General features: G+C 47.4%; 1 protein-coding gene across 3 annotated transcripts in view; it reads left to right on the top strand.

Moving 5' to 3' along the window:
- Positions 1–5,762, top strand: part of CHCHD6 (coiled-coil-helix-coiled-coil-helix domain containing 6) — a 118,618-nt gene extending 112,856 nt beyond the window's left edge. Inside the window, exons 8-9 of one of the 3 annotated variants that reach the window (XM_072875806.1) lie at positions 984–1,046; positions 5,210–5,762. In XM_072875806.1, coding sequence (XP_072731907.1) covers positions 984–1,028 — 45 coding nt within the window. In that variant the 3' untranslated portion in view covers positions 1,029–1,046; positions 5,210–5,762. Of the gene's footprint in view, positions 1–847; positions 878–983; positions 1,047–5,209 lie in introns of those variants that run through there. The other 2 variants (XM_072875807.1, XM_072875808.1) reach the window with 2 other exon arrangements.
- Positions 5,763–12,027: the final 6,265 nt, after the last annotated feature.

Genomic DNA, 12,027 nt, shown 5'->3' with positions numbered 1-12,027 from the left:
GTCTCAGAACAGCTAGAGATTAGTTGTGCTAGTAAATAACTTCATATTGGGGTGATGCAGAGCAATGGGAGGTGTCAAGGCAGAGCAAAGCAAACTGTGTGTCGGCTCTTGTGAGTCAAGGCAGAGTGAGGAGTGGGGAGAGGAAACCAGAAAAACCGTTTCTGTTCCTTGCACTCTGTTGGTGGGGTATGTAGACCAGGGGGCTTCCATGTGAAAGCACTTTCTGGGGTGTTCTGGCAACGCGTCTGGTGAGTCTTTTGAAAGGCGTCTTTTCTGCTGTCAAGCCAGCTTTGAAGACGCCATCTGGGGAAGTAGCCAAGAAGTCATTGGGTGAACTTCTCTGCTTTGCAAAGCTATTAACACCAGTACAGAGAAGAGGGAAAACAAAACTCTCTTCATAGCTTTTTGAATTAATGTTTTTTGTTGCTGCCAGGCATGCTCCTGCCCCTTCTTATTCCAAACCCAAGGACGGCAACTGTTGGACTCCTGAAGGATGAGAGAGACAGAGAGGCTTTTCTGTGCAATAACTATATGGCACAGAAGTGCTGTGATCCATTAGTCAGCACAGCTGCTCCACAAAATAGCCAATACCCTGAATGTAACAGAACAAATTGCACATAACCAAAAAATACCTACAGCATACATCAAACCAAAGTGACTCAAATGTCCCTTGCAGCAATTTGGGGTGCTAATAGCCCCACAACAAATGCCTTATGCAGCGGAAAGGCCTTGAACACCCATCTTAGGACAGGTCAGGATTTTTGTATTTCGTTAGTGCCTCTTTCCAGACTAACTGAGATGAAAAAGTTGTGCGGTCACGTTACTGAAGTCTGCTGTGTGCCAACAGGTGTTCTGGATTTGAGAGAGCTGCCTGCACACGGCAGGGAACTTGGAACTATGGAGATTAATTTCTACTTTGTCACTGACACTCCAAATGCACCGAGTCATTTATCATGGGGATCTGCTTTCTGATTTCTTCATAGCTACACAGTGCCCATATGTGCGAGCGTCGTGGTGCGACTGCTTAAAGGAATATTAGAACAAAGGTAAGGCACTCGCTGGAGGAAACTTGCAGGATTTACCCCATGAGACTAAAGGCTGGTTAAATAAATATGTCTTAGCACAGCTGAGGCTTGGCAAACAGCGTCTCTGGCAAACACTGAGGGAGGAAGTTCTTCAGGGTCTGGGCTTTCAAGGAGGGAGATTCCTCCACTGGCTGTGAGCCTCCGGCAAGGCCGATAGCCGAGGCGCAGAGCTAGCCAGTGACTGCGGGAGGCGGAGAGGATGCTGCAGACTTGCCAGGCAGTCCCGAGCTCCTACGCTGGGATGCGGACTGACAAAGAAGGAACAGGAGGAAGATGAGAGTGGTGCATTAGAAAAATCTTGCAGAGACTTGCTTGCCCTGGTGCTGGTACCAAGGCCTCAGCTCTCTGTTACGGGAGAAGGACCGTGTTGGATGTTGACTGGACTCCCTTCCCAGCAGGGGTGAGATGTGTGGAGCAGATCTACTTGCAGAGCTCGACTCTTCCTCCTCACTCAACTGGAACCAGAACTGGAAAGCTACTGGCTTGCCCACAGGCGCTGCAAAGCAGCGGGCTGTGTCAGCTGAGCAGCCAGCCAATTTTGACCGCTGTTCATTCCCAAGCGGGGTCTCACAGTGGTGGAAGAGCATGGGTTAGTGGCTCAGGGTCCTGCTTGCCAGGAGAGGCGTGGAGGAGAGCACTGCGTGCCCTCCAGCTGGATTTGCTGTCGGGACTGAACAGATTGCCATTCCTGTTTGTGCTGCAGCCACAGCTGTGGGGAATTGCCTTTGTGTGGACACAGTATTCATATGTAGAGGCGCTGGGCTGGAGCTCGTCGAGACTGGAACCTGGTGTCTACCTGACATTGCATTGGCAGTGGCATTAAAAATAATCTACCCTGCCTGTGCAAGGATGGCACCGTCCCTTCTCATTAGAGTGAGTGTGCGGTGCGCTCCAAGGCTGCTTGTTTCCTGAGTTGTTATTCTGCTAAGACCGCAGCAGAGGCCAGCTAATGCCAACTGTGGGGCGGTTATTTTGTGATGAGGCACCGAACTTCTTCAGGCTGAGCCTCAACTCGATGAATTGGGAGTATCCTGTCGTGTGGGAACAGCACGTGATTGCAAGCTGCCTGGACTTGTTGCGTATGCAACTTGGCTGGTGCATACGCAATGATAAGGGCATGTAGGAGAGGTAACGCTTCTCCTTCCCTTTCCTGGCTCCTTCTGCTCAAGGTAAGTGTTGTAGCAACCTGGTAGCATCTTGCAAGGAGGATTCCAGGTTGAAAGGAAATGAAGGGGTGCCAAATCTGTAATTGGCATGGATGCAATGCTAGGTAGAATTAAAACGTTGGTGTAAATGGTTAGCTTAGCAAAGAGTGGGTTTAGTCTTACAGATATGGCGTCCTTCCATGCTATTACACAGCATGTGAGGCGTGAAATTGATGCAACTGTGCTTTTAAGTAGTTAGCCACAGGTTTATAAACTCATGGCCTAGGAACACTGAAAACAATTACAAGTGTATTCTAACAAGCATAGACTTATATGATGGGCTAACAGACCACGAGGCCTGCAGAGCTTGCACTGCGCAGCGTGCAATGGCTGTGTGACGGTCTGCAGTAGCTGGCAGAGGAGCCCTCTGGCCTCCAGCGTGGTTAGCTGTTAATCCTGCCTGCGCTGCACAGCGTGTTCTGCGGAAGATCCAGAGGAGCACGAGTTCCTAGCCAGCCAGAGACTGTACTCTGGTTTCGCTTTCTTTGTAAATTGAACCTTAGCAGTATTAGAGGGTTCAGGATGGTGGTGGTCTACACTGGCATGGCACATCCTGCGAGATTTGGATTGGCATCTCAGCAGGGAAGTCTGAAACAGCTGGGAAAGTCATCCCTCTGTGCAGGCTGTCGTGTACTGGGAGCGCTTCAGTTCCCCAAAAATGCCAACCCTATAACCTTCAGGAGCACTCCATGCCCCTGATGAGGGAGGGGACCTTAATTAGTTGCTCCATCCAGCACAGGCTGGTCTTAGATGTAATTGTATCAGGCCACTATTGGGAGCAGCGTGGGCTGATCGACGGTATCACTACCTGCATCCTTTGTTCACAAAGCTTCCCTTGGTGAGAGCTGCGCAGCAGGAAATTGGTGTCTGGCCTGCCTGGCAGCCCGTCAGTTCTGGATCCAGTGCTCGCTGTGCAAAAAGGTTTTGAGAAAGTGTGGTCATCCAGAGTGAGATGGAACCTGATGTTTTTGCACAAGGAATGTTTGTGAGCCTCCAGCTCCATGTGGCCCCGGTGTGTGGGTAGGTTAGGCTGGAAAGAATTGATTGAGGTTAAATGCTGGCTGTTTGCATTTTCTCCTGAAAGGAGTAAAAATATGTAGTTATGATTTTGAACGTGAAATTGTGTAACTATGATATTCTTTAAAATTACTTTAAAGAAAAAGGTTTTACTATCTTCCATAAGGGTTAACCACAGAGTGGCCACATCAGTGGCTTTTTCACAAAAGGTAGCATTCCTCGACACTTCACTGGAGTGTTACAGTGTGAATACAGCAAATTACTTTATTGCAAAATTGATTGCGAGTTGTTGCTGCTTCACTCATAACAATTTGTGTGAGTGCTATTGGAGTTTTTAAAATGTGTTGCTCTGTGCAAAACTTTTAAGTCACTAATGATGAGAAAAATTACCTGGGAAATTAGAGTCAGTCGAGTAATATTGATGGTTCATTTGTCAGATTTCTGGATAAGCTTTGTCTAAATAATTTGGCAAACACTTTTCTCTTTATTCTTGAGTCCTTTGAAGCTTTTCCAGTTCCTTGTTGTTAGAGATGGGGCTGTCTTTGGAGATGTATGGTCAATGTAGACTGAATATGCTGACCTTGCAGGTGTTGGGCAGCGAATATCAGCCTGCTATGCAGAAGTAGCCCAAATGACAACCTCGCCTTCTGACAGATACTGCCCAGTGTGCTAGCGTCATTATTTTGTGATGTTCTCCTCTGATTCACATTCATGGAAGCACAGCTTCTCTCCTAAGAAAGGCTAGTGTCTAGAGAGTAGGACCGAGCTCAAATCCAACCCTAGTAAAAATGGGTGGTGAGACCACGTGCGGCTAACTATTGAGTTGTCTTTCTGTAGTTGGCTTCAGCAGGGTCCTCTAAACGTGGGTAAGTACTGCCTGCTCCGCAAAATGGAACTGCACCTATCCAGAGCATGAGAAGAAAGTAGTGTGTTGATGGGCTCACCCAATGCAATTCTGCTGTTCACGTAGCTACACCAGCAGTTCATTGATATAAAGATGCCGTTGCTGACGCATGAGAGCTGATTACCTAGGTTTTGAAGTAGGGTCCAACGCTGATACCCCAGATCCTCGGAGGGAGAGGTGTTATAGCTGGTGCCAAGTGTGTTCTCATCCACTGCTCATGGCATTGTTGGTTTGATTTCTTTGACCTTTTAAGAGTGATAAGGTAAAAACAGGAAGAGACCATAGCAGGCTCTGCAATCTCCGTCCTAAAAAGGTTGAAAGCCTCCTGTTTTTTCTACTTCTCGGAAGTCCACAGCTTGTATGCAGATACCTGCAGGATCTGAGGATGTATCACTTAGAAAACAGGAGGTTGCTGTGGGGACAAAGCAGGCATGATTTTGCTTTGAATTTTAGGAGGGTTTGGGTCTTAATAGGATAAAGACTGTCAAACATGTCAGGAGTTGGGGGGTCTCTGAGTCCCGCTCTTTCTTCCTCTCCCCTCTCTAGTGCTCAGTCTTATGTTGATCCTGTTCCAGGATGAGTGGGTGGTGTGTGCATGTTTGATGGCAGCTAGTCAAAGTCCTCCCATGTCCTGCTGAGGCCGGGACTTAGCGTGGAGCTACACTTATTCCTGCGACCCAGCTGCTCCGAGGCTTACCTGAGACCATGGCCTTTCTCTCCTGCTGTAGGCCATAGGATTTAGAAACCCTAATCATCGGCAACTGACCATTCTGTTCACAGAATCAGTCTCGCCTTGATATCATGACCTGCTGTCTTGCTTCTCCAGTCCTCTGTCCCCTTGAGTGTCTCGTGTTTTACAGCAGGCGAAACCTGATGATTTTTCTGTGGGATTTTCACCCTGCCAACATTACTCCTTTACTTCTGAAGGAAACAGTCCCATGTCAACAGCTGCATAACTAACTGGCTGCCTTTTCCTTTGTCTCCTTTTTTTTCTCCAGGAGCTGTTAGTTAATTCTGGATAAACATCAGCCACCAAAGAGCAGAGGACAGGGACCACAGACGCCCTGGGAAGCCCCAGCATCCTTCTGGATAGACACTGACCAAAACCGGTGCCTTCTGCCCTTCGCGGTCCAAGACAACAACATGATTCTTCTTCTAATTGCCTGCATGTATCAGTCTCAGTGGATGTTCCTGGAGTTGGGAGGAGGGTCCCGGGAGAGGGGGACGTTATCGTTTCCTTTTTTATTGTATTACAATGTAAAGAATCATATTGACCCCAGGTGCATCCAGCACAGCTTGTAGCTTGGAGGCTCACCCAGCACGAGCCTGGTTCACCCTGTGCTAGCTTTGGTTTCACCAATCGACATCTGAGTTTCAAGAGCTCTTATCTTTGTCCGTTTGCTCTGGAGAAAGGGGTCCAAAGTATTTGGAAGTAACCCTGACTAGCTTGTTAGGATTAACTGTTCCTAGCATGCTCCCATCGGTTACACCAGCAGGCGCGTTTCTTCCCTTCCAAGGTTCCCTCCTAAACAATAAAGTGTTTAATGGTCACTGTGTGCTGTGAGATACTTTCAGTCCCATGAGTTTGTAAATTGCTGTTTTCTGCCTACTACCCATGCCAACAAAAACTCCCAACAAGTGTGAGGAATAGAAATATTTCAAGTCACAGTTTATAAATCACAAAACTTGTTCGTTTTGGTCCTGGGCTGTGAATAACTTTGGCTTATTTGAAAGTACTTGGAAGAGCACAAAGTCCTGGCTGAAGGGAACTGGTGTTGGTGAATCATATTGAAAAAACCTTTGCCTGCTGAATGCAGAGCCCAAGTTACCTTTCTTTGCACCAGCTCTTGTGTGCAGTTCCTGCTTTGTCTGCCATAAACCACCATCCCTTTCAGCCTTGTGCTCTGTTTTGAGCCCTCTCCTTGCGGAGCCGAGGGACAGTGTGCATCTGTGTGCGTCTGGCATTTCATCTTCGTAGAGGTAGGTGCGGCAGATTTGCAAAAGACCTCTCAGCGAACCAAGGGAGCAGGTCTAGCTTGGTAACTTGATTCCCCTTCTCCGCTAAAGCTTCTCCTCTGGCAGCGTTTGCTGCTCTTGTCCTCTCTGACTGGATCTGACAGTTTCTGAAGAATGGGAACATGGATTTTTGGAGGTCATGTCAGAGTTTAATGTAGTGTTTATGAAAATGGATGAGGGGGGCTGAGAATTGTTTTCTGTGTTATATTCTGCTTCATCTCTTTTTTCCTTTAGGCAGCTACTTAGTGCTTTACATCTTTATTAAAGCAACAAAATGCCTTTCCTTCTTGTGGAAAGCTGATGCCACAGCCCTCCTCCTCCTCAGAAGCGATGTTTGCTTACCCATGGCTCATCTCTGTTAGTCTCAGATCTTGCAAAAATTCCAGCTTTCTATCACTGTGCAGGTCAAACTTGCTGTCCCCAAGGGAGGAAGGGCAAGTTTTCCAAACCACAGTAGGATGGTTGGTGCCCTCAGACCTGTTTGTAGCAGTACTGGGTGGGCTTTTGCTGCTGCTGCCATGCTGGCTTTTGGATCTGCTTGGGATAGCCAGGTTCTACAGAGCCGCAAAACTTCTGACTCTGCATGCAGAAATTTGGAGCACCAAGGTCTATCCCTGACTAGATTTTAAATTATTGTTGGTCTGAACAGAAAGGTACCTATTTTGTCTCTTCCTCATTTTCCTCTTGCCCCTATCCAATGTTGTCTTGGCATAGGTAATTTGCATGTCATTATTTCAGCTGCCCTAAACTGGGGGGGACCGTGATGCCAGGGCTGATTATTTGGCGGCACTGGACAATTTTCTCTGTTAGGCAACTGTAATACATTTCCATGTTCTTTTATAATGAGCTTTATTTACCAATTTGGCAATTCCTCTGCTGAGAAATAACTGATTACAGCATTCAGGGAGTTGCTGTCATCTCAAGATATGCAGGTGTCTGTGGAACATAAACAGATGTGATCGTTCAGACAGTGAACTCAATTGATAGAGGGTAGGGGGAAAAAAATCAGCCATAAAATCATAAATGTAACATCTCCAGCTAATGTTGGCCAGGTGCATTGCGGCTGTTTTGCAGCCCAACAAGGACAAAGTGGCACTCTAAGGCCATCCAGTACCTCCAGATGAGGGACTACTTGATTATTAGCTGAAAATATGCCTCTTGCGTGTCATCGCACTTCAGTACTGGCTTGCCTAACTCTCAGTCTCTGGTAGTCTCTGAGGACAGACATTAGTTTATCGTGTAGCCTTGAAGTGGGAAACTCCTCTGTCCTGCCATGTTGGGTTTGATTTTAGCTTACTCCGTGATGAATGTCTACAAACTTCTTGGTGATCGTGCGTGTGGGGATTGTGGCCCCGGCTGCCTTCCAGGCAGCCCCGTCCCTGTGGTGTTTCCTAGTGCCCAGGAGCAGTTTGTTGCTGCTGTTGCCCTCATCATCAGCTCAGGTGTCCGAGCCTGGGGGAAAAAAAGATGAGCAGAGATGTCGATAGGAAATTGCCAAAGATGAAGTTCAGTTTGCAGAGCCTCAGCTGCCATCTGAGTGAAAAATGTACAGGTAACACAGCTTCTCGAGTGAGTATTTCTCTCCCCCCACCCCATCTTTGCTGCTCCTATCCTACCAAGGCCCTTGCAAAGAAGGAAGAAGCCCTCCATCTTCTCTTAGGCTCCCTCTCCGTATGTTTCTCTTTGACTGCTTGTTGGATATTTGGAGCATGGATTTTTTTTTCATGCAAGATTGTGACAGCAGGTGTCAGTTACGCTCCAAAGTGGCAGCGATCATTATTCCTGGAGCCTGGTGTCCAGTGTTGAATAGATGTCCTTATCGCACAGCTACCGTCGCAGTTGGCATTAATGGGCAACTAGGACAGCAGCATAAACAAGGTCTGAATCTATTGTAGAAGCTGAATCGGAGGCAGTTTCCTCCAAAGGCAAGTTTGAGGTAGGGTAGGGGCAGGCAGCCATGCTGCTGTCTGTGCTGCATGTGCTGGATAAAAAGGAGCTCTTTTGTGTCCGAGAATATCGGTGACCTGTTTCACCTACTAAAACCAAACCTGCCCAACGCCAGATGCAGTTCAGGCGCAGCGCTCCATTCAGCTGAACAGCTGCATGTCCATTTTGCCTGCCCGGTTATTGCAGTTCTGTGTGCAAATTGGGTAATTGTGTGTACAAATGCATCCGGTAATTCGGATGCAATGTGCAGAATTGTGGTAATTTCATGTGAAAATACAGGCTTGCAGAGTGCCCGCTTTATGAGTATGCATTGTTTTAAAACTGTCCAGATGAATGGAAGGAACAACCTTTTTATTCACGCATAATTTCTTAGTGTTGCAGGAAGGAAAAAGAACAAAAACAACGAAGTTAGAGAAGATACAGCAAATAGCAGAACTGATAGAAATTTTCCAGTAGGCTTCAATAGCTTTTTAACTGAAACATTCAACAAGCACTTTGAGATTCCCGTGTGCAAGAACATCTCAGGCTCTCTAAGCACCAAATTTGTGATCTTGCATAAAAACACAACCCATTGCCTCCTGTTGTTAATATTTCACACTTGGCTTTGCAAGATGCTTTATCTAATATCCTCTCTGCATTCAGGCTTCTACCAACTCTGCCTTGTCCATAACGGGAGAGGCTGGAGGAGGAAGGCAGTTGCCAAGCGTGTCTGTAATCTATGTAGGAGGGTTTTGTGTAGCTGTAGGGGGAGAAGAGTAAGTCTCATTTCCTATTTTATAGTCTGCTGAATCCTGTGATCTCATGCTGTGTGCTCCTTTCCCAAGCAGAATTTTTCAATTTGTCTTTCAAGTTGTTGTTATTTTTTATTTCCAAACTGGTTAACCAAAGTGTTTGTCTGTAGCTTGTCGATAAATTGTTTATGTCTGATTCCCTAAAACGCTTCATTGCCAGTCTTGTACGTGTCTCAGGACTACGTTCTTCTCTTTGCCTGGTGACTTGGTTTTTTGGGGTTAGAAGCAGTATAGGTACAAGGACTCTCCACTCATTCCTTCCCACTCCCTCTAGGAGTTGCAGTAACTAGATGCACCTAGATAAAATACAGCCTACAACTGCAGCAGCTCTTTTTGCCACCCCAGGGAGCCCTTGCACCCAGCACTGCAGAGTTATCAGCCCCTTTTCAGAAACCCACGGGAGCTGGAAGGGCTGTACCCGCACCTGCTCCCATTCTCTTATTTTTTTCTTTAAACTTGGAGAAGATGGATGTGATCTTCCTGAACTGACTCGCCTGCCCTCCTTATCTGTCAGCCTTATCACTCTGCTCCTGGTACGTGTCTTGGTTTCTCATCAGTTCCCCAGTTCTCCTGGGCTGATGCCCTGGGAGAGTGAAGGGTGATGCAGACTGAAGTGATTAGCCTGGACCAGTAATCATCTTCGTGCTGAGGTTGTTGAGGGCAAGCAGCGATGCCCCTCCATCTCCCGCTCTGGTGTGTAATTATGCCAGAGTGGTAGTTGCGCAGCCTGGGGCAAAGCCAGAGGGAGCAAATGGAGCAGCCACTGGTCTCAGGAGGGCTCCATGTCAAAAGAGTGTCTTGGATTTAATGACACATGTGCTCTTTTCAGACTTTTTACAGAGGTCAGCACATGGCAGAGAACTTTCCTTTGTCGTCTTCCTAGGGAGTGCAGCAAACAAACTTTTCTTTCCAAGTTGAAGATGAAATCAACTGCTCCCTCTGGGGTATGTAACAAACTGCTCCTGAAGCTGGTTTCCCCTTGCGAATGGCTTAAATTAGACGCTCTTCCTGCTTGCACTCAGTGGAGTAGCTTGTGCTTCATCCAGCCATTTCATTTGTGCGGTGTGCTATGAGATGTTGATAGTGCTTGTGTCTGGTTCCTGCTGCCCTGTGGTGTTTTCTGTGGGAGCTGTCGCATGGAAGACTAGCTGTCCCAGGGAGTGTAGGAGAAGGGGCAGTGGGGACCCGGAGTCTCATCTTGATTCCTACTGTGCTTCCTCCTTTGTTTTCAGAAAGTTTGTTTAGAAATAAATATAATTTCTGATATCTTTGGAGCAGGTTTGCTAATTAGTACGAGCCCAAACAAAGTCCTTTGGCTCCTATCTTTGGAGCAGGTTTGCTAATTAGTATGAGCCCAAACAAAGTCCTTTGGCTCCCATGGCTCTTTTTGAAGAGTTAGGATCTGCTCACCTTCTTATGGATCCCTTAAAGCTTTGATTTCAAAATCCTTTTTGAATACTGGGTTAATATTGGGTTGACAGCTGCGGAGTAAGTTGTCTTCATTCCCATCTACTGCTAACATTTATGGCAAACTGGTGCATGCAACTGGTCCTATACATTTCCTACTTCTCTACATAATTTTATTTTTTTTAAAAAAAGTTATCTTCACTGTTTAAGACCAGGAAAGATTATTGGGCCACCCAGACTGCAAAGCGGGAAATGACGGAGGGCAAGGAGCTCATAGGAGGGCTCATCCAGCCTTGCCCTGGTTAGTAGCTTTCTGAGCATGGTGCTGGAAACTCAGAGTCCTCCTGGCTTCTCTGCATTTGGTCCTTACCAATTTTTTCTGTAATAAAAAGGCCTTGTTGTACCTGAGTTGTACCTGCTCTGAGGCAGCTGCTGTCTTCTGAGAGCTGTGTGCTAGCAGTCTCTCCGCCTGTTGCTCTCGCGGGGATGCAGCGCCCGGCTGCTGCACGGCAGCGGGAGGTGGACCTGGTGAGTACACTTGAACTGCTTGTCCCTGATCCAGTGAGCCGCTCCTGCAGCTATCGCTAACTGTGCGTGCTTGTCCTTGGTCCGTACTCACCTGCGTTGGTGGCCGATACGGCTGAAAGCACTCTGTGCCCACGCGTGCTCGCTGCAGCCCTGCCCTCCGCCCCTGCATCTGTGCCCGAGCGGCTCCGCTTGAGTCTCCGGGTGGGCACCTCCTTCTTGAGTACGGGGCAGAGCTGCTCGAGCTCTCCAGGGTCGCTGGTTGCTGAACAGGCAAATGGAAGATCTTCTTCACCAAGATCCACCTCAGGTCTCAGAAGGCTCGTTTTGACCCAGTTGCATCATTGACGTGGGTGTACGGACTCTGAAGTGTGTGAATGGGTAACTTAAGCCTTACAGGTGAGGAGAATATCCACTGGCACTGGGGACGAGGGCGTGCAGGAGGCACACCAGCTTTCAGCCTCCGACCGCCGAGCCATCCAAGGGGTTCCTGGCTCACCGGGGCAGGACAGGAGGGTCTCTGTGTGTTTCGGTACCTGGTGCTGAGGTGCTAGTGGAGTTGGAATGGGTCTATCTGGCAATGTTTTTTCTTATGGCTTTAGGTCAGTTTTGTATTATTTAGTCCTTGAACTGCCTGAGCTGGTTTCTCTGATGGCCACCAGCTGAGGGACATGAGTGACACTCCTGCAGAAGGAATGAGAAGGGTGTTATTTTTTCCCTCCTACGACCTCTTGAACATCCCTCCGTATCCATTCTCTCAGTGATGGAGTCCATCATCATAGTGAGTTTGATTTTTTTATTTTCTATGAATGGGGAGTGCCACTGTAAGTCAGGATTAGCTAAACATAACATTAAAAATAAAGCATGGCTATTAATTTAATGGGTTCCTTGTTACAACCATCATAAAACAAGTAAACAGGAACTCTGCCAGTGCTGCCGTGCATTCCCCCTCCGAGCGGTTGAACCAAGGGAGAGATTTGAATTTTTGCCATTTGATAAAGCCATGTGCGAGCATGGCTTTTAAAAAATTAATTCTTTACTTTTCCTTCAGTAGCCTTTCAGCTGCTGAAGAAGTCTGGCTGGTGACTGCAGCGAAGCTTTGTGGCTCTTAACGAGACAGGGGGGAAATG

The sequence above is a fragment of the Ciconia boyciana genome, chromosome 11, assembly GCF_034638445.1.
Source record: "Ciconia boyciana chromosome 11, ASM3463844v1, whole genome shotgun sequence".
NCBI classification, from domain to species: domain Eukaryota; kingdom Metazoa; phylum Chordata; class Aves; order Ciconiiformes; family Ciconiidae; genus Ciconia; species Ciconia boyciana.
Note: the sequence above shows the minus strand (reverse complement) of the source record. Positions and strands in the feature narration are given on the sequence as shown.